Raw genomic sequence first — 23245 nt, 5'->3', positions numbered from 1 at the left:
CGTCTCCCGCACATGCTCAGGGTCCACAATGCCTTCCACGTTTCCTTGTTGAATCCCTTGGTTCTCTCTCCCTACCACAAGAAATCACCTACACCAGCGATGCCTGAGGTGCAGAATGACACTGTCTATCTGGTTAAAGAAGTACTTGATGTACGGTTCTGTCTCAGGCATTGGGAGTACAGTTCTGTCTCAGGCATTGGGAGTACCTCCTCTCCTGGGAGGGTTATGGCCTCGAAGAGAATTTCTGGGAGCCAGCCATCAATATCTTGGACAAAGGCCTTCTCCACCAGTTCCATATGGATCATCCGGGTAAACCCAGGTCCCCAGGGAGGGGGCATAGGAGGGGGAATACTGTTATGGGATTGGGCTATTTCCCGGTCCCTCCTCCTAGCTCGGGGTCAGCCTGGCCCACACGGAGCTCTTCCTGGCCGCAAGGGCCCAATCTTCAGCCTGCCGCTGCTCTCCCTACTCGAGGTAGATGCCGCCAACCCGACGCATTGGGCCCCGCCCCCTAGGCATGCACGCGCATGGGGATTGACCCATAAAGGGGCCAGCGTGTGAAATCCTAGGATGGCCTATGGATGACATCACATGCTGCAGGGCATTTAAACCCTGCAGCTCTATCAAGCCTTTGCCTTGCACGAGGTTCCTCAGTTGTCTGAGAGTCTAGTTGCTGCTGTATCCCTGAATTGCTTCTGTTTTCCAACGCGGCTTGTTTCCTGACTCGTCTTCAGCTTCCCCCCCCCCTCTTTGGTTTTGGTATTGACGTCTGACTTCTGGCTTCCGACCTGGCTCTGTCCACGACTCCATCTTCTGCTTTGTCCCTGGCTTTGGTTTGGACCTCTGATTCCTGGCTTCTGACTCAGCTTCACTCCTGGACTCTGACTTTGGCTTCTTCTTCACCTCAGGTATCCGGTACTTGCTGACCCAGATGATTCTCCTAAGTCCCAGTGGCTCGGGCTCTCACGGGCTCCTCCCGGGGGAGCCACGGGCTTCTGAGGGAGAAGACTCTCCAGCTACCTGGGCCCAGCCTTCATCCATCTCTTCAGCGGCTGCCTGGATCCTTGGTTGCATTGGATCCCACCTAAGACCAAGAGGTCCGGGTTCCTATGGGCTCCTCCTGGGGAGACCTCGGACTTCAGTGGTGAAGCCTCTTCAGAGTCTCTTCCATGCTGCCTCCCAGCTGGGACGCTTGCTGTGGTCTTCCATAGCATACCATCCACTGTCCCAACCAGCCCAAGGCTCCATGACCGTAACACCTCTCTACCTCTGTACCAAAAAGGACTGCCTCCCAATCTGTAGCAAAGGCGCAGTTATATACTATTACAAGTGGGACGACCATTCCAGACGCCACAGAAGGAGTGACTCCCATTATCCATCCTACTCTAGCTAGTGGACTTATACTAAATACCCATGACTTACTGGTAAGATGCCTGGGTTACACCCATATAGCATGGGGTCCTAGGGAGAGAGAGAATAACATAGGGGAACTCCTTTTAAATGATTCACTCACCTAGAGCTACCTGTCAGACAGTTATACAGTCCAGACCACAGTGGTTGGCACAAAACCCAGAGAACCTGAGCCCAGGAAGACAGACACAGAAGTGGAACAACCAACAGCTGTAACATCACACAAATTTTAGAAGATTGCACCTTGAGTACTTGTTTTGAACAAATAAGCACAGTTTTCATTTGAATGGCCAGTACTGTGTCCCTCCTATGTGCCCCTGCAGCACAGCATCACTGAACTCCAAGAGGGTTAGAGATAAGGATATACACACCTAAAGGAAAATAACCTCACTACTGCTTAAGGATGTGAATCGTGTCCTCGATCGTCTTAACGATCGATTTCGGCTGGGAGGGGGAGGGAATCGTATTGTTGCCGTTTGGGGGGGTAAAATATCGTGAAAAATCGTTAAAAATCGTTAAAAATCGAAAAACCGGCACATTAAAACCCCCTAAAACCCACCCCCGACCCTTTAAATTAAATCCCCCACCCTCCCGAACCCCCCCCCCAAATAACTTAAATAACCTGCGGGTCCAGCGGCGGTCCGGAACGGCAGCGGTCCGGAACGGGCTCCTGCTCCTGATACTTGTCGTCTTCAGCCGGCGCCATTTTCCAAAATGGCGCCGAAAAATGGCGGCGGCCATAGACGAAAAAGATTGGACGGCAGGAGGTCCTTCCGGACCCCCGCTGGACTTTTGGCAAGTCTCGTGGGGGTCAGGAGGCCCCCCACAAGCTGGCCAAAAGTTCCTAGAGGTCCAGCGGGGGTCAGGGAGCGATTTCCCGCCGCGAATCGTTTTCGTACGGAAAATGGCGCCGGCAGGAGATCGACTGCAGGAGGTCGTTCAGCGAGGGTTCCGGCGCCTCGCTGAACGACCTCCTGCAGTCGATCTCCTGCCGGCGCCATTTTCCGTACGAAAACGATTCGCGGCGGGAAATCGCTCCCTGACCCCCGCTGGACCTCCAGGAACTTTTGGCCAGCTTATGGGGGGCCTCCTGACCCCCACGAGACTTGCCAAAAGTCCAGCGGGGGTCCGGAAGGACCTCCTGCCGTCCAATCTTTTTCGTCTATGGCCGCCGCCATTTTTCTGCGCCATTTTGGAAAATGGCGCCGGCTGAAGACGACAAGTATCAGGAGCAGGAGCCCGTTCCGGACCGCTGCCGTTCCGGACCGCCGCTGGACCCGCAGGTTATTTAAGTTATTTGGGGGGGTTTTCGGGAGGGTGGGGGATTTAATTTAAAGGGTCGGGGGTGGGTTTTAGGGGGTTTTAGTGTGCCGGCTCACGATTCTAACGATTTATAACGATAAATCTTTAGAATCTGTATTGTATTGTGTTCCATAACGGTTTAAGACAATATTAAAATTATCGGACGATAATTTTAATCGTCCTAAAACGATTCACATCCCTACTACTGCTCAGGCCAAGAAAGCCTGCTTCCACCCCCACAGAAAGAGCTCACACGTTGGGGACAAGCAGGAGGGGAAGAGCATTGGTGAAGCAGCCACAGAAACATTTATTTATTTATTTATTTAAAATTTTTATATACCGGCATTCATGTTGCAAACACATCATGCCGGTTTACATATAACAGGGGTGTACAGTGAACAATTCAATAACCTATTAGTGTAGAAGGAAGCAGTTACAAATAACAAGGTAATAGAACTGGGAGGAGAGAAGAAAAGGGAGAGAATAACATTAGGTATAGGTATTTACATTAGAAATAACATTTTTACATGTGGAAGTGGTAGAATCTGGCTGAATAGAATTAATCGGTGTCCGGGAAAGCTTTTTTAAACAACCAGGTCTTGAGTCTCTTCCTGAAGGTTGGGAGGCTGGGCTCCTGTCTAAGGTCCGGTGGGATGGAGTTCCACAGAAGGGGGCCGGCTGTTGAAAAGGCCCGATCTCTCAAGGTAATGTGTCTGGTAGTTTTGGCTGGGGGCACTTGAATAGATCCTCTGAGTGTGTCTCTTGTTGGTCTGGAGGAGTTATAAATTTGGAATGGGACTTGTAAGTCGAGTGGGGTGTGTTGATGGATGGTTTTGTATATTATGGAAAGAGATTTGTAGAGGATTCTAAAGTGAACAGGCAACCAGTGGAGATCTTTTAGGATTGGAGATATATGGTCCCTCCTCCTGGAATTTGTCAGTAATCTTGCCGCAGTGTTTTGTAACATCTGGAGGGGTTTAGTGTAGGAGGAAGGTAGGCCCAGAAGGATAGAGTTACAGTAATTGATCTTAGAAAAAATGATAGCTTGTAGAATGGTTCTGAAGTCCTGAGTGTGGAAGAGTGGTCTAATTCTTTTCAGAACTTGGAGTTTGTGGAAACAGTCCTTGGTGGTTCTGTTGATGGAAACTTTAAGGTTCATCCGGTTATCAATTAATACTCCTAGATCTCTCACCTGTGTAGTAGTTGGGATAGTTGGAGGATTAGAGATGGAATTGTTATCTGGGGAGATGAGAAGCAGTTCTCATTTGTGTGCCTGATGAAATCCATTTAGGTAATGAAAAAAAGGGTTACAATAGTAAGGTTTGAATACAGAATGGACAAATAATGAACTCATAGGAAATTCAATTAAAAAATATTATCTTTGCTCTCATATTCTGTAATGTCATAATAAGCCCTCAATGACTTTCTAATTCCTTATTCTTTTTATTAATAATAATAATAATAATAATAATGATTATTAATCACAGTACCTGATCTTAAACTATTGATTACAATATATTTGAAGGAATCGCAGTCATCTATCTGTATTATTGTGTATTCACATCTCGTCCTCCCTGGTACTCCATGACAAAAACGAACATACGTTATGAAAGCCAATCGACTTTCTCTGGAGATACTGTCTGTGAATACTTGCAAGGTCGTTCTGCAGCCCATCCGCCTGAGATCTTCACCAGTGATCGGTAGCTCCTCCTCCAGAGGTTGATAACAAACTGTCCCCCAGGAATTATTGTGGTAAATCTCCAGTCTTCCATGGCAGGGCCCGGCTCCATCCATCAGTCTTACCCTGGGTGCACCTGAGAAAAGAGACATCGAGAGTCAGCTGTAGGAGCACTCATCCCTCTCCCCTTTATCTCCGGAAGCTGAGCTTGGATAGAGGGGGTACCCAGAGCTCAGAAAACACATTTAAGCAGTGGCTAAGATATTTACTTTCACAGTCAGCAAATATTCAAAGATTTTCTTACAGGTTTGCAGAAAATATAGATTAGATGATCAAATTTAATTATGAAAAATATAAGAATGTTTACAATTTCTAATTTTCTTTTCACTATGTCATGCTGTTTTCTATTTATATTGATAAGGGTAGCAGGATAATTCTTTCCTTTTCATGTGTAACCTCTACAAAGGAGATATTTATTTATTTATTTAACACTTTTCTATACCGACCTTCATGGTTAAAAGACCATATCAGATCGGTTTACATCGAATTGGGGGACTGAACCAAAGACAATAGTTTAAACAGTAAAAACAAAGTTACATTCAACAAGGATAGTAAACTTGGAGGCATAGACTGCTGGAAGAAAAAAGGCCTAGGAACACAGTAAACAAGTATAAACAATTGGTGAGCCAGGGGCGGATCTTATTGGAAACTTCAAGTTGGTACGGGGATCCATAGAGCCTCAGCTAATGTGTATAAGGTGGATCTGAGAAGGCTTGGCGGAAGAGCCAGGTCTTAAGTTTTTTTCTGAATGTTGAGAGGCAGGGTTCCATTCTGAGGTCGGAAGGGATATTGTTCCAGATAGCTGGGCCTGCTGTAGAAAATGAATGATCTTTGGTCGAGGTGAGGCGAGTTGCTTTTGTGGGAGGGGCCTGTAGAGTTCCTTTATATGCTTCTCTAGTCGGTCTGTTGGAGATATGAAGATTGAGAGGGAATACCAGGTCCAGATGTAGGTGATTGTAGATGGATTTGTGAATAAGAGTGAGTGATTTGTGAAGGATTCGATAGTATACTGGGAGCCAGTGTAAGTTACGGAGGATAGGTGATATGTGTTCTCCACGGTTGGTGTTGGTCAGGATTCTTGCCGCGGCATTCTGTATCATCTGTAGAGGTTTGGTGGTAGAGCTGGGGAGACCCAGGAGGAGAGCACTGCAGTAGTCTATTTTGGCGAATAGCAAGGCTTGCAGAACTGTCCTGAAGTCGTGGAAGAATAGTAGAGGTTTGAGTCTTTTTAGAACCTGAAGTCTATAGAAACAATCTTTGGTTGTGGTGTTGATCATTTTCTTTAAGTTTAGGCGATTGTCGAGTAGAAACCCAAGATCTCTAACATGGGTATGTGTGAGCTGGATGTTGTGGTTGGTCTGTGGTAGTGGGTTATCTTGGTTAGGGGAGATGAGGAGGAGTTCAGTCTTCGATGCGTTAAGAACCAGATTAATACTGTTGAGGAGGTTGGTAATCGATTTTAGGCAGTTGTTCCAATGCTTGAGTGATTTTGCGATGGATTCAGTTATCGGAATCAGAATCTGCACATCATCTGCATATATGTAATGTGTTAGGTTAAGGTCTGTTAGAAGCTGGCAGAGGGGGAGGAGGTAAATGTTGAAGAGGGTGGGTAATAAAGAGGATCCTTGAGGTACACCAAGTGAGGATAATGTCGAGGGTGATTCTTTATTATTAATTTTAACTTTGAAGCTTCTATTGCTGAGGAAAGACGTGAACCAACTGAGGGCTGATCTGGATATACATATGTCTGCTAGTCGATTCAGGAGGGTGGAGTGGTTGACGGTATCGAATGCTGCTGAAATGTCTAGGAGTACTAGAAGAAAGGAATGGCCCTTGTCTAGTCCCATGATGATATGGTCTGTCAATGAAATGAGAAGCGTTTCTGTACTACGGGATTTACAAAATCCATATTGGGATGGATAAAGGATATTATGTTCTTCAAGATATTCAGACAACTGAGTATTAACCAATTTCTCTGTTAATTTGGCTAAGAAAGGGAGGTTCGAGATGGGGCAAAAGTTAGCCAGATCTTTGGGGTCTAAGTTGTGCTTCTTGAGGAGGGGTTTGAGAGAAGTGGTTTTTAAGCTGTCTGGGTACCTCCCTTGGATTAACGAGCAGTTTATGATGTTAGCTAGGGGTCCCGAGATCCTGTTAGGGATCAGTAGTAGCAGTTTGGATGGAATGCTGTCAGCTGGATGGCTAGATGGTTTCTGTCTCTTGAGGAGGGATTTGATCTCACCGGAGGAGGTTAGCTCGAAGTTGTTGAGCTTGGATCCTGTGTAGGAGCGAGAGTTGGTGAATGTAGTGTAGGGAGTAGCATTGGTGGGTAGGAGTGCAAGAGTATTCGTAATCTTCTGCTGAAAGAATGATGCCAGCGCGTTGGCCTTAGACTGTGCCTGTTCGTCGAGAATCGTCGGTGGGGATGGCTTAGTGATTTGTGACACATATGAGAAAAGCGCTTTGGCGTCATATTGGTGATCATGGATTTTGTTGGCATAATATTCTTTTTTTGATTTAAGGATTGCTGTCCTGTAGTGATGTAAAGTTCCTTTGTATGTTGATAGCGTAGAAGAGTTGGGAGCATTGCGCCATCTGTTTTCGTTATGACAAAGGATTTGTTTCATCCGTTTGAGCTCTGTGGAGAACTAGGGTTGGTTTCCTTTTTTTTCAGGGTTTATTATTTTGGAAACTGCGGGGCATAAATTGTTAGCGACTGCTTCAGTAATGTTATGCCATGAGAGGACGGCTGTATCAGGATTGGATAGGTCCAGGTTTGGTACTTCTTTTGCAAGGTGGTCGCTGAGTGTCTCAGAAGCACATGATTTCCTGAAGTGAATGGTAGAAGAGTATTGCGGGTTGTGAGTCTGTTGTTTTGCGGAGACCTTGGTGGTTATCAGAAAGTGATCTGACCATGGGACTGGAGTACAGGATGGTGTTGAAGAGCAAGAGAACTTTGAGTTGATAAAGATAAGGTCCAGCGTTTGTCCTGCTTTGTGTGTCGGGTTGTTGACAATCTGTGTGAATCCCATTGCGCTGAGGGAATTGAGAATGGTTTCGCAATTGGAGGACCGGGAGAAGGCGTCGGTGTGTAAATTAAAATCTCCCATGATCATAGTAGGTAGGTCTGAATCGATGTGCTTCACTATGGATTCAATGAGGGGAAAGGCATCTGATTCGAGTAATCCTGGAGGAGCATAGATTAGTAGTAGTTGAAGTTGTTGTGATTTGACTAAGCCTAGTTCCAGTTTAGATTCTGACTTGATTGTATGCGGTGTAAGTCTAAGTTCTTTTTTGGTCGCAAGGAGTAGACCGCCCCCTCGTTTTTTGTGTCTGTGGATTGATAATATGTCATACTTGTGTATAGGTAATTGATTAACTAGCGCAATGTCTTAGTTTTTTAACCAGGTTTCTGTGATGGCACAGATGTCTGGGTCGGAGTCCCGTAAGTAGTCATTTAGGATGTGCATCTTTTTGGTCAGGGATTGTGCATTAAACAGGGTTACCAAAAGTAGGGAGAGCCCTAAGAACTGAGTAAGTGGGGTGATCATGATTGGGGTGAGGGATCTATGATTTCTTGATGGTAATGCTAGCACAGGGTAAATGCTGGTGTGGAGATGGTGGTGTCTGACAGGAATATGTTGAGTTAGCATATTCCTCCCACAGTTCCTTTGGTGGGAGAAGAGGCTGAGGAGCAAAAATTAAGATGGTGGGGAGTTTGAGATCCCGATGGGATGCCGGCGCAGGTTGTGAGGCCTTGCTTAGAACGCCGCGGTGCTGCTTCCTGGTACTGTCGTAGCTGCTTCACGGTGGGTCTGCAGATGATGGAGGATTCACGGGCTGGATAGAATTAAAGCGCTGTTGATCTTCTTCTGTTTGGCTGGGACACGAGGGGGTGGGTTTATCAGCATGAGTGGACGGGAGCTGGTCGTGATCAAAGCCTAGATTGGTCGCCGTAAGAGAGGCGGTCCTGTCCGGTTGAGAGCGAAGGAAGGAAAGGAAAGGGAGCAGGAGATGAGGGAAGAAACGAGAAAGGAAGAAAAAGGCCTTACCCAGGCGGAGCGAAGGCGCTGTTTGCACAGGTCTAGCTTTGAATGTCGTGGTCGTAGCTGTTTGGGTTTCTATGGCAGTTGCCACTGTCTTGTGAGGAGGGGGTTGATAAGCAAAGTGGTAGAGGTAATTTCAGCGTAGTCTATCAGGGCTGTCCGAAGGGGCTGCCCGAAGGGGCACACAAAGGGGCTGGCCCCTTTGTCGCGCTCCTTCGGCGTGCGGCTCCGGAGATTCAGTTTAATTTAAAGAGCCTCTGGGCCCTTCCTGATTGATTGCTGGGGAAGCAGCTGTGATAGGCTGTTCCCCAGTGGCTGGTTAGGAGGGCAGGACTCTGACTGCAGGACGGCAGCGGAACGGCACTGTGGGCCGCGTGGTCGGGCGTGGACCCACCAAGGGTAAGAGAAGGTTTTTAAAGTCCTTACCCCGATGGGTCTGTGGTGCCGATCGCGCAGGCCTTCCCTCGAGCCGAACACCGCTTGAAGAGGAGGGTCACCGCTGAAGAGGAGGATCACTGGAGCTTCAGGTTAATTTAAAGAGCCTCTGGGCCCTTCCTGATTGGTTGCTGGGGAAGCAGCTGTGATATAAATCCTGATCTGTGTCTGGGAGTCCTAACCTTTCACTGATCTCTGGGGGTTTTAGAAAGAGGTAGAACAACTGATATAGTGCAAGGGTTCTCAACCTCAGACACATACAGCCTGTCACCTTTTCAGGATATCCACAATAGTTATGCATGAAATAAGCACTGCCTCCATTGTATACACATTATTCTCATGCATATTCATAAGGAATGTTTTCATTTGAACCACAGACAATATCAATGATTTGTTCAAATCATTTTTTATATGAAATGATGGAAAACAGAAAAATAAAATATTGTTTTATCATTTTTTTGTGTACACTGTTTAAATTTAAACATAGGCTACCCAGATAAACTGTTGTGTTTGAGACATGTTTGTGGACTCTTGGTCGTTGTGGCGATGACACCTCCCATGGGGAGGGGCCCCATGGGGAACCTCAGCGATAGGCTAGCACTCTTGAGTAAGCGGACACAGTAGAAGGACTCTTTATTGTACAGCCACTGGAGATGTCCGAGGGACAGACAGTGATGGTTGATGCTGGATACCTCAGAGAAAAGGTCCAAAGAAACAAACCAGAAACTGATCCAATACTGCAGTAGCGACCAAGAAAAAAGGAACAGTGAACACCAGAAATTCTTTATTATGTACAAAACATCGTAAAAAGCCCGACTCAGGCCGAGTTTCACTCTTTGAGCTGTTTCAGAGGCTGTCAGAACAAAACAAATATAGTCACAAATAAAAACATATAAATGTGAATAAAACATATACACCAAACATGATGAAATTATATAAATAATATAAAATAAAAAACACAAATGTAATTAATGACAATAGACAAAAATATTAAAACATGGTCTAATCAGTTAACTTGACACATCTCCTTATGAAAAAGCATGATTCTGTGCATGCCAATATATGGAAGTAAATAGTTATAAAATACCTATTTTATGAAATGTCGGTGGTCTGCCTTCATATAGCAGTTCAGTCTCTTTAAAATTGTTTAAACATTTGCCTTCAAGACAAGCAGTAAGAAGTATTGTAACAAATTAAAGCCACTTTGTTAAACAAAGTAATGAAATAAATTAAAGCCACTTTATAAAACAAAGTAACAATCTTGCAACAGTGTCTCACAAAGATCTGTCTAAATTTATAAAATTAAAGGATAGATTAGATAGCATCCAACAAATAATCTTTATTATGAAACTATGTTACCGAATTCTAAATGGCAACATTATTAAAGATAGTATGAACACATAATCTTAATCAACCCCGACTGTTTACTGTAATCTCCCCTAATCTTCTCTAATCTCCTCTAATCTTTATGTTATCTGTTAAAATGTTAAATGTATTTATGTTATTTAAAATGTTATTTGTTATAATGTAAGCTGCCCACGTGGCGACAGTTTTATTTCACTGTACACCGGTGTGATATGCATTTTATACAGGAACGTCGGTTTATAAAAACTAAAACTAAAAATAAAATAAAAATAAAAATAAATAAATACAAGAACCATTTTAATATATGTGCCTCCCTGTAAACCATTGTGATGTTATTACTTAACGACAGTATAGAAAAGATTTTAAATAAATAAATAAATACAAATACTGGAACAAGGCAAGACCTCGGCCTTGGACAGTCTGACAGCTTGAACAAGACAAGGAATCTTGGAGGCTCAGATGAAATGAAGACTCGTGGCATTTGGGATTCAGATGAGACAAGGACATTTTGTACTTGTGAGTTCAGACGAAACAAGGATATGAGGCAACTTGGAACTCAGATGAGACAAAGACAAAGGTAGCTTGGAACTCAGACAAGACAAAGTGAAGAAAAGGCTTGGAACTCAGACGTAAGACGCTCAGACGTAGATTGAAGATCAGAGATGGATTCTAGAGAGACAGGCGAGGATCTGGGTACTCCGATGAGGACTTGGAACTTGAGAAGGGCATTGCAGAAAGACTAAATGAAATATTTGCCTCCGTGTTTACTAATGAGGATGTTGGGGAGATACCAGTTCCGGAGATGGTTTTCAGGGGTGATGAGTCAGACGAACTGAACGAAATCACTGTGAACCTGGAAGATGTAGTAGGCCAGATTGACAAACAAAAGAGTAGCAAATCACCTAGACTGGATGGTTAGCATCCTAGGGTTCTGAAGGAACTAAAACATGAAATTTCTGATCTATTAGTTAAAATTTGTAACCCATCATTAAAATCATCCATAGTACCTGAAGACTGGAGGATGGCCAATGTAACCCCAATATTTAAAAAAGGCTCCAGGGGCGATCCGGGTAACTATAGACCAGTGAACCTGACTTCAGTGCCAGGAATAATAGTGGAAACTATTCTCAAGATCAAAATCGTAGAGCATATAGAAAGACATAATTTACTGGGACGCAGTCAACATGGATTTACCCAAGGGAAGTCTTGCCTAACAAATCTGCTTCATTTTTTTGAAGGGGTTAAAAAACATGTGGATAAAGGTGAACCGGTAGATGTAGTGTATTTGGATTTTCAGAAGGCATTTGACAAAGTGCCTCATGAGAGGCTTCTATGAAAACTAAAAAGTCATGGGAAAGGAGGCGATGTCCTTTAGTGGATTACAAACTGGTTAAAAGACAGGAAACAGAGAGTAGGATTAAATGGTCAATTTTCTCAGTGGAAAAGGGTAAACAGTGGAGTGCCTCAGGGATCTGTACTTGGACCGGTGTTTTCAATATATATATAAATGATCTGGATAGGAATATGATGAGTGAAGTTATCAAATTTGTGGATGATACAAAATTATTCAGAGTAGTTAAATCACAAGCAGACTATGATACATTATAGAGATGTGAATCGTGTCCTCGATCGTCTTAACGATCGATTTCGGCTGGGAGGGGGAGGGAATCGTATGGTTGCTGTTTGGGGGGGTAAAATATCGTGAAAAATCGTAAAATCGTGAGCCGGCACATTAAAACCCCCTAAAACCCACCCCCGACCCTTTAAATTAAATCTCCCACCCTCCCGAACCCCCCCCCAAATGACTTAAATAACCTGGGTGTCCAGCGGCGGTCCGGAACGGCAGCGGTCCGGAACGGGCTCCTGCTATTGAATCTTGTTGTCTTCAGCCGACGCCATTTTCCAAAATGGCGCCGAAAAATGGCGGCGGCCATAGAACAACACGATTCCACGGCAGGAGGTCCTTCCGGACCCCCGCTGGACTTTTGGCAAGTCTTGTGGGGGTCAGGAGGCCCCCCCCAAGCTGGCCAAAAGTTCCTGGAGGTCCAGCGGGGGTCAGGGAGCGATTTCCCGCCGCAAATCGTTTTCCGTACGGAAAATGGCGCCGGCAGGAGATCGACTGCAGGAGGTCGTTCAGCGAGGCGCCGGAACCCTCGCTGAACGACCTCCTGCAGTCGATCTCCTGCCGGCGCCATTTTCCGTACGGAAAACGATTCGCGGCGGGAAATCGCTCCCTGACCCCCGCTGGACCTCCAGGAACTTTTGGCCAGCTTGGGGGGGGCCTCCTGACCCCCACAAGACTTGCCAAAAGTCCAGCGGGGGTCCGGAAGGACCTCCTGCCGTGGAATCGTGTTGTTCTATGGCCGCCACCTTTTTTCGGCGCCATTTTGGAAAATGGCGCCGGCTGAAGACAACAAGATTCAATAGCAGGAGCCCGTTCCTGACCGCTGCCGTTCCGGACCGCCGCTGGACACCCAGGTTATTTAAGTCATTTGGGGGGGGTTCGGGAGGGTGGGAGATTTAATTTAAAGGGTCGGGGGTGGGTTTTAGGGGGTTTTAGTGTGCCGGCTCACAATTCTAACGATTTATAACGATAAATCGTTAGAATCTCTATTGTATTGTGTTCCATAACGGTGTAAGACGATATTAAAATTATCTGACGATAATTTTAATCGTCGAAAAACGATTCACATCCCTAAACATTCCAGGAGGACCTTGCAAGACTGGAAGATTGGGCATCCAATTGGCAAATGAAATTTAATGTGGACAAGTACAAGGTGTTGCTATTAGGGAAAAATAACCCTTGCTGTAGTTACACAATGTTAGGTTCCAAATTAGGAGCTACCACCCAAGAAAAAGATCTAGGCATCATAGTGTATAATACTTTAAAATCATCGGCTCAGAATGCTAAGAATTATTAGGAAGGGAATGGTTAATATAACGGAAAATGTCATAATGCCTCTGTATCGCTCCATGGTGAGACCAGACCTTGAATACTGTGTACAATTCTGGTCGGCATATCTCAAAAAGATATAATTGTGTTGGAGAAGGTGCAGAGAAGGGCTACCAAATTAATAAGGGGAATGGAACAGCTCCCCTATGAGGAAAGTCTAAAGAGATTAGGACTTTTCAGCTTGGAGAAGAGACGGCTGAAGGGGGATATGATAGAGGTCTTTAAGATCATGAGAGGTCTTGAACGAGTAGATGTGACTCAGTTATTTACACTTTCGAATAAAAGAAGGACTAGGGGGCATTCCATGAAGTTAGCAAGTAGCACATTTAAGATTAATCGGAGAAAATTATTTTTCACTCAACGCACAATAAAGCTCTGGAATTTGTTGCCAGAGGATGTGGTTAGTGCAGTTAGGGGTAGATTTTGAAAAACTGCGCGATCGCGTACTTTTGTTTGCGCAGCAGGCGCAAACAAAAGTACGCTGGATTTTATAAGATACGTGCGTAGCCGCGCGTATCTTCTAAAATCCTGGATCGGCGTATGCAAGGCTACCGATTTTGGGCAGCCGGCATGCGCCGAGCCGCGCAGCCTGCCTCCGTTCCCTCCGAGGCCGCTCCGAAATCGGAGCGGCCTCGGAGGGAACGCTCTTTCGCCCTCCCCTCACATTCCCCTCCCTTCCTCTACCTAACCCACCCCCCCCGGCCCTATCTAAACCCCCCCTACCTTTATCCATGGATTTACGCCTCCCGGAGAGAGATGTAAATCCACGCGCACCAGTGGACTGCTGGTGCACCGAGACCGGACCCGGGGGCGGTTCCGGAGGGTGCGGCCACGCCCCCGGAACGCCCCGGCCTGAAACCACGCCCCCAAAATGCCCCCGAAACGCCGAGCCCCCCCCCCCGAAACGCCACATCGTTCGGCCCCACCCCCGACATGCCCCCGACACGCCCCCTTCCGAAAACCCCGGGACCTACACGCGTCCCGGTGTTCTGCGCACGCCGGCGGCGTATGGAAAATAGGCGTGCTGGCGCGCAAGGCCCTGCTCGCATAAATCCGGGTGGATTTACGTGAGCAGGGCTTTAAAAATCCGCCCGTTAGTGTAGCTGGGTTCAAAAAACGTTTGGATAAGTTCTTGGAGGAGAAGTCCATTAATGGCTATTAATCAATTATACTTTGGGAATAGCCACTGCTATTAATTGCATCAGTAGCATGCGTTCTTCTTAGTGTTTGGGTAATTGCCAGGTTCTTTTGGCCTGGTTTTGGCCTCTGTTGGAAACAGGATGCTGGGCTTGATGGACCCTTGGTATGACCCAGCATGGCAATTTCTTATGTTCTTATGTTCTTATGAAGACTCAGGTGAGGATAGGATACTCGGAGACTTAAACAGGCGCTGCCCCTCAGGGTGCCCTAAAAAGCCGACGTGGGCTGGTCATGGATCACCCTGTCCCATTGCGCGCCCTACACAACCTGAAGAGGCTGGTCACAGACCATGGGGACAGTAGAACAGGCACAGGACTGAGGCTCAGGGCCAGGAAGGAATCCGGGCAGTGTTCCAGCCACCGGAAACGGACACCAGATAGGAATGGACTTACTCCCAGGAAATGGTCAGCTGGAGATGAAGTCCAGGGCGAGCAAGTTCAACCTGGAGCTTGAGGACTAATGGTACTTCAGGATTAGGACTCAGAACATCAGGGCTGGAATATAGGACATTGGAAATAGACACCGGTACCTCGGGACATCTGGAGACACGGAGATGTCGTGACATCTGAAGATGGGATCTGAAGAGAGACCAGAACATGGCATGAAGATGACGACAGACGTTCAAGAACCATGGATGAAGACAAGGAGGACCGACAGGGAACAGAATGCCTTGAAGAAGTGAAGAGGGTTCATGGAGGACTCCTGGAATGAAAAGCTGGAACTGAAGATCCAGAACATAAGAATATGCCATACTGGGTCAGACCAAGGGTCCATCAAGCCCAGCATCCTATTTACAACAGTGGCCAATCCAGGGCATAAGAACCTGGCAAGTACCCAAAAACTAAGTCTATTCCATGTTACCATTGCTAGTAATAGCAGTGGCTATTTTCTAAGTCAACTTAATTAATAGCAGGTAATGCACTTCTCCTCCAAGAACTTATCCAATGCTTTTTTAAACACAGCTACACTAACTGCACTATCCACATCCTCTGGCAACAAATTCCAGAGTTTAATTGTGCGTTGAGTGAAAAAGAACTTTCTCTGATTAGTTTTAAATGTGCCCCATGCTAACTTCATGGAGTGCCCCCTAGTCTTTCTATTATCAGAAAAAGTAAAAAACTGATTCACATCTACCCGTTCTAGACCTCTCATGATTTTAAACATCTCTATCATATCCCCCCTCAGCCATCTCTTCTCCAAGCTGAAAAGTCCTAACCTCTTTAGTCTTTCCTCATAGGGGAGCTTTTCCATTCCCTTTATCATTTTGGTAGCCCTTCTCTTTACTTTCTCCATCGCAATTATATCTTTTTTGAGATGTGGCGACCAGAATTGAACACAATATTCAAGGTGCGGTCTCACCATAGAGCAATACAGAGGCATTATGACGTTTTCTGTTTTATTCACCATTCCCTTTCTAATAATTCCCAACATTCTGTTTGCTTTTTTGACTGCCGCAGCACACTGAACCGATGATTTCAATGTGTTATCCACTATGACGCCTAGATCTCTTTCTTGGGTAGTAGCACCTAATATGGAACCTAACATTGTGTAACTATAGCATGGGTTATTTTTCCCTATATGCATCACCTTGCACTTGTCCACATTAAATTTCATCTGCCATTTAGATGCCCAATTTTCCAGCCTCACAAGGTCCTCCTGCAATTTATAACAATCTGCTTGTGATTTAAATAGTCTGAACAATTTTGTATCATCTGCAAATTTGATTACCTCACTCTTCGTATTTCCTTCCAGATCATTTATAAATATACTGAAAAGTAAGGGTCCCAATACAGATCCCTGAGGCACTCCACTGCCCACTCCCTTCCCCTGAGAAAATTGTCCATTTAATCCTACTCTCTGTTTCCTGTCTTTTAGCCAGCTTACAATCCATGAAAAGACATCACCACCAATCCCATGACTTTTTACTTTTCCTAGAAGCCTCTCATGAGGAACTTTGTCAAATGCCTTCTGATAATCCAAGTACACTACATCTAGCGTTTCACCTTTATCCACATGTTTATTAACTCCTTCAAAAAAGTGAAGCAGATTTGTGAGGCAAGACTTGCCCTGGGTAAAGCCATGCTGACTTTGTTCCATTAAACCATGTATTTCTATATGTTCTGTTATTTTGATGTTTAGTGTTGCGGTCCACTCCGTGACCCTCGCATCCCGGCCCTTACCTCAAAGTCCCAGCTGGGCCACTCGATTCCTGAACCAGCTCCGTGGGCGTCTCCGCAGGGGAGACGCCATTACCCTGGGCTCCTTAGGCCCGCGGGCGCGCTGAAATAGCCCGTTTCCCGCCAGAGAGCGCTCCACCCCCACTCCTGATGTCAGACGCCCAGTCTTACTCCCTGCGGACCCCACTACGACGCCTTGCAACCGGGTCCCTTGCGTGTGCCCAGTTGCCCTGAGCCCTGGTGTGTGACCCCCTCACACACCATTCCTGGCTGCCTGCCTGCTTGGTCTACTACGTGACTTGCTCGCACTTCTAACCTCTTAGTTCTTGCCTGCTTCAGCACCTGTCCAGGTTCCTGCCTGGTCCCGCTCTGCCTGCCTTCAGCTTGCTACAGCTCCTGCCTGGTTTCGCTCTGCCTGCCTTCAGCTTGCTACAGTTCCTGCCTGGTTTCACGCTGCCTGACTTCGGCCCGCCGCAGATCCTGCCAGGCCTCCTTCAGCTGTTTCAGCTCCAGCCTACTCAAGATCCGTGCGAGAGATCACCTAAGTCCCAGCGGCCGGGTTCCTACGGGCTCCTCCCGGGGGGACACCGGCTTCCAGGGTGAACCTCCTGAGTCCCAAGCAGCTGGGCTCCCAAGGGCTCCTCCTGGGGGAGTACCTGCTTCCAGGTGAAGCCTACTATCTACATCAGCCTGGTCTGCCTACCGGCCGCTAGGGATGTGCACACAAAAGGTTGTCAAATCGTTGATAAGTTTTCGTGGGCTGTTGATTTCGTTCAATATGAACTTATGGAGAATTCCATAAGTTGAGGATCTGTCCATACTTTTCCCGGTTCCCTAAATAAAAATTTAAACCCCCCACCCTCCTTAATCCCCCCCCCAAGACTTACCAAAACTCCCTGGTGGTCCAGCGGGGAGTCAGGAAGCCATCCCTGCACTCCTTTGCAATTTCCTCACGGCGCCGATAGCCTGTGTCACAGGGGCTGCCCGTTCTATTGGTCAGCCCCTGTCACATGGTCACCGGCGCCATCTTGTGCTCCTACCACGTGACAGGTAGGTCATGTGGCAGGAGGTCACTCCGGGACCCCCGCTGGACCCAACCGGAACTTTTGGCCAGCTTGGGGGGGCCTCCTGACCCCCCCAAGCTGGCCAAAATTTCCGGTTGGGTCCAATGGGGGTCCCGGATCGGAGGCGCGGAGGAGCACGTGACGCCGGCGTCACTCCGCTCCGGCGTCAGGTGCTATTCTGCTCCGGCGACACATGCTCCTCCGTTCCCGGACCCCCGTTGGACCGAACCGGAACTTTTGGCCAGCTTGGGGGGGTCAGGAGGCCCCCCCAAGCTGGCCAAAAGTTCCGGTTCGGTCCAACGGGGGTTCCGGAGCGACCTCCTGCCACATGACCTACCTGTCACATGGTAGGAGCACAAGATGGCGCCGGTGACCATGTGACCGGGGCTGACCAATGACACTGGCAGCCCCTGTGACACAGGCTATCGGCGCCATGAGGAAATCGCAAAGGAGTGCAGGGATGGCTTCCTGACTCCCCGCTGGACCACCAGGGAGTTTTGGTAAGTCTTGGGGGGCTCAGGAGGGTGTGGGGGGGGGTTTAATTGTTTATTAGGTTCAACGTATTCAACATAGCTATGTTGAATAAGTTGGAAGTCGCGATGCGTTGCGCATCAAACCTTTTTTTTCTCTTTTAAAAATATAAGTTGTATTTTACATATGCGTTCAAAACGAATGCACACCCCTACCGGCCGCTTCCCCGAGACCATAGTCCAACTACCCCAGGTCTCCCACAGGCCGGCCCAAGGGTCCACTGTCTAGCTAGTCCCCAACATTTAGAACACTTTCCACTATTTTTCCTGGCACTGAAGTCAGGCTAACCGGTCTGTAATTTCCCGGATTTCTCCTGGAGCCCTTTTTAAATATGGGGGTTACATTAGCTATCCTCCAGTCTTCAGGTACAATGGATGATTTTAATGATAGGTTACAAATTTGTACTAATAGGTCTGAAATTTCATTTTTTAGTTCCTTCAGAAATCTGGGGTGTATACCAGCCAGTCCAGGTGATTTACTACTCTTCACTTTATCAATCAGGTCTACCACATCTTCTAGGTTCACCGTGATTTGGTTCAGTCCATCTGAATCATTACCCATGAAAACCTTCTCCAGTACAACCATCTCAACATCCTCTTCAGTAAACACCGAAGCAAAGAAATCATTTAATCTTTCTGCGATGGCCTTATCTTCTCTAAGTGCCCCTTTAACCCCTCGATCATCTAACGGTCCAACTGACTCCATCACAGGCTTTCTGCTTCGGATATATTTTAAAAAGTTTTTACTGTGAGTTTTTGCCTCAGTCTACGGCCAACTTCTTTTCAAATTCTCTCTTAGCCTGTCTTATCAATGTCTTACATTTAACTTGCCAACATTAATGATTTATCCTATTTTCTTCTGTTGGATCCTTCTTCCAATTTTTGAATGAAGATCTTTTGGCTAAAATAGCTTCTTTCACCTCCCCTTTTAACCATGCCGGTAATCATTTTGCCTGCTTTTCACCTTTCTTAATGAGTGGAATACATCTGGATTGTGCTTCTAGGATGGTATTTTTTAACAATGACCACACTTCTTGCACACTTTTTACTTTTGTAGCTGCTCCTTTCAGTTTTTTTCTAACTACTTTTCTCATTTTATCAAAGTTTCCCTTTTGAAAGTTTAGCATGAGAGCCGTAGATTTGCTTACTGTCCCCCTTCCAGTCATTAATTCAAATGTGATCATATTATGATCACTATTGCCAAGCGGCCCCACCACTGTTACCTCTCTCACCAAATCCTGTGCTCCACTCAGAATTAGGTCTAAAATTGCTCCCTCTCTCGTCGGTTCCTGATCCAATTGCTCCGTAAAGCTATCATTTATTCCATCCAAGAACTTTATCTCTGTAGCATGTCCCGATGATACATTTACCCAGTCAATATTGTGGTAATTGAAGTCTCCCATTATTACCGCACTACCAATTTGGTTAGCTTCCCTAATTTCTCTTAGCATTTCACTGTCAGTCTCACCATCTTGACCAGGTGGACGGTAGTATACTCCTATCACTATAGTCTTCCCCGACACACAAGGGATTTCTACCCATAAAGATTCAATTGTGCATTTAGTCTCATACAGGATCTTTATCCTGTTGGACTCTATGCCATCCCAGACATAAAGCGCCACACCGCCTCCCGGGTGCTCCTCTCTATCAATGCAATATAATTTGTACCCCAGTATAGCACTGTCCCATTGGTTGTCCTCCTTCCACAATGTCTCTGAGATGCCAATTAAGTCTATGTCATCATTCACTGCTATACATTCTAATTATCCCATTTTACTTCTTAGACTTCTGGCATTAGCATACAAACATTTCAAAGTTTGTTTTTTGTTTGTATTTTCATTCTGCTTTTTAATTGATAGGGATAAGTTAGAATTTTTTAGCTCAGGTGAGTTTTTAGTTACAGGCACTTGGACTACTTTTCTTATGATTGGAACCTTACTGTGGGGATGCCCTAATTCTAATGCATCATTAGTATCCTTTGAAGATACCTCTCTCCGAGCCATGTGCTGCTGAGCGACTGTCGGCATTCCCCTTTGTTCTAGTTTAAAAGCTGCTCTGTTTCCTTTTTAAAGGTTAGCACTAGCAATCTGGTTCCACCATGATTAAGGTGGAGCCCATCCCTTCAGAAAGGACTCCCCCTTCCCCAAAACGTTCCCCAGTTCCTAACAAAACTGAATCCCTCTTCCTTGAACCATCGTCTCATCCACGCATTGAGAATCTGGAGCTCTGCCTGCCTCTGGTGACCTGCGCTTGGAACAGGGAGCATTTCAGAGAATGCTACCCTGGAGGTTCTGGATTTAAGTTTTCTACCTAAGAGCCTAAATTTGGCTTCCAGAACCTCCCTCTCACATTTTCCTATGTCCTTGGTGCCCACATGTACCACGACAGATGGCTCCTCCCCAGCACTGTCTAAAATCCTATCTAGGTGACGCGTGAGGTCTGCCACCTTCGCACCAGGTAGGCATGTTACCAGGCGATCCTCACGCCCACCAGCCACCCAGCTATCTACATTCCTAATAATCGAATCACCAACTATGACGGCCGACCTAACCCTTCCCTCCTGGGCAGTAGGCCTTGGGGAGATATCCTCGGTATGAAAGGATAGTGCATCACCTGGAGAGCAGGTCCTTGCTACAGGATCCTTTCCTGCTGCACCCAGTTGATGCTCTCCAATCATGAGAGCTTCTTCCTCCAAGGCAGCACCAGGGCTGCCAGTCTGAAGTTGGGACTTGGCTACTATGTCCCTGAAGGTCTCATCTATATACCTCTCTGTCTCCCTCAGCTCCTCCAGGTCTGCCACTCTAGCCTCCAGAGATCGTACTCATTCTCTGAGAGCCAGGAGCTCTTTGCATCGCATGCACATGTACAACTTCTCACCGGTGGGTAAAAATTCATACATGTGAGACACTCGATGCAAAAGACTGGGAAGCCCCCTCTTGCTGCTGGACTGCTGCCTTCATCTCAATTTTAATCAGTTCCTAGTTAAGTTTTAGGTTGCTATGGGAGGGTTCCAACTCCATGACCAACTCCTTGCGAAGACTGACTGAAGGCTGAGCCCTTTTGTAGGGCTGAAGAGGAAATTCCTTGATTACATCATGAGGAGGTGCCAGAAGGACTGGCCCTTTAAATCCTGTGGAGAGGCGCAGCCCCGTGCCTAAGGAGGCAGGACCAAGGACATCAGCCATGCAGAGAAGAGGAAGGAGCAGGCCTGAGGCATCGGGGGTGGCTCCTGCCATGAAGAGGAACTGAAGACAGCTCCAGGCTGCATGAAGGAAGAACCGGAGACTGAGACTCCCTGCGCAGGGGAGGAGAAGATGTTGGCGGCCTCTGGGCCATGAAGAGGAGCTCTGGGGCAGCCTCCCAGCCACAAGAAGAGATTGGAGGTGACTCCTGCCGCGGAGGATGGCGCTGTTGTGCGGCAGCCTCCTGGCCATGAAGAGGAGGCAGCAGCAGCTCCCAAGCTATGAAGAGGAGCGTTGAAAGCAGCAGCTCTCTGCCACAGGAAGATCCAACAGTGGCGGCTCTCTCCGCTGTGAGAGGTGGCGTCAGCGGCAGCTTCAAGGCCGCGAGAAGAGGCCTGGTCAGCAGCTGCTGGCCTGCCACATGGAGGAAGATAGATGGTGGTCTCCAGGCCTCATGGAGACCTGGACAGAGGCAGTTCCCTGCCAAGGGTAGCAGCTGGACTGATGGTGGTCTCCAGGATGTGGAGGAAATGGTCGTCGGTGATGTAGGAAAGGTGAGAGATTTCTTGTGGTCTTGTTCCCACAAGCAGAATCGTAACAGCATTACAGTTAGGGGATCCCAACAGAGGTTCCACTAATAACAAAAGTAGCCCGATTGTCTGTAATTAAAACTCACCTGATTTAAAAGATTCCAATTTATCCCTGACAAATGAAAAGCAGAATGTTTATACAAACAAACAAATTTTGAAATCTTTGTTTGCTAATTACAGAAGTTTAAGAAGTAAGATGGAAGAATTAGAGTGTATAGCAGTGAATGACATTATTTAATTGGCATCTCAGAGACAAGGAGGAAAAAGAGGATAATCAATGGGACAGTGCTATATCTGGGTAAAAAATTTTTAGAGATGTGAATCGGAACTGGAATCAGTTCTGATTCACATCGTAAATTCTTTTTGTGCGGCCCGATCGTGGTTTTGTTTATCGGCTGCGCCCCATTTTTGAGTGACAGCCAAAATGGCGCCGAGGCCCGAGAGCGGGAGATCGGTCCCCGCGCCCCCACTGGACCACCAGGTACTCGTAAAAATGTTTTGGGGGGTTTAGGAGGGTGGGGGAAGGTAAGGGATTAGTTTTATAGGGTCGGGATGGGTTTAGGGTTTGTGTTGGTGTGCCGGTTTTCCCGCCTTCCCCCCTCCCCCGATTTACAATTTTTCACAATAAATCGGGGGAATTTCTATTGTATCGCGACTGTTAACTATTTTTGACGATTTAAAAAATATCTGACGATTTTTTTAAATCGTCAAAAAACGATTCACTTCTCTAGTAGAAATTCTTTGTGTTGCAGAAGAGAATAGTGATAGTATACTACAGTCCACCTGGCCAAAATGGTGAGATAGACAGTGACATGCTAAGAGAAATTAGGGAAACTAACCAAACTGGTAGTGCAGTAATAATGGGAGATTTCAATTACTGTCCAACAAAAAGTGCAGACAAACCAGATCAAGTCCCAATCAAGAATGAATTCCAAATGAAAGTTTATTGAATTGTTGTTGTTTTTAGTTCAGCAACTCCACTGACTTAAATTACAAGCATCTTTTTACAAAAGTCCCCCGACATGATCCCATGTTTCACCAGAGGCTGCATCGGGAGGGACCAAAAACTTCACAGGCAAATCTATAAATAAAACATATAAATGATCAGGACAAAAAATGGACTTAATGCCAACCCACAAGAGTAATGCATATCACATTCAACAGGTTACCATACCTGGATGCAGAAACTTCTAACATAAAAAATAAACATTCAGCTGTCAACAGGAACTCAAGAAGAGGTGTATATTCTTGCAACC

The 23245-nt window shown here is 46.4% G+C and overlaps 1 protein-coding gene across 1 annotated transcript in view; it reads right to left on the bottom strand.

The window, feature by feature from the left end:
- The window catches only part of LOC115079084 (scavenger receptor cysteine-rich type 1 protein M130-like), a 257001-nt gene extending 252503 nt beyond the window's left edge, over window positions 1-4498 (bottom strand). Inside the window, exon 1 of the mRNA XM_029582122.1 lies at window positions 4203-4498. Coding sequence (XP_029437982.1) covers window positions 4203-4386 — 184 coding nt within the window. The 5' untranslated portion in view covers window positions 4387-4498. The remainder of the gene's footprint in view (window positions 1-4202) is intronic.
- Between the last annotated feature and the right edge of the window lie 18747 nt (window positions 4499-23245).

Source organism: Rhinatrema bivittatum, chromosome 1, assembly GCF_901001135.1.
Source record: "Rhinatrema bivittatum chromosome 1, aRhiBiv1.1, whole genome shotgun sequence".
NCBI classification, from domain to species: Eukaryota; Metazoa; Chordata; class Amphibia; order Gymnophiona; family Rhinatrematidae; genus Rhinatrema; species Rhinatrema bivittatum.
This window is presented reverse-complemented; position numbering and strand designations above follow the sequence as displayed.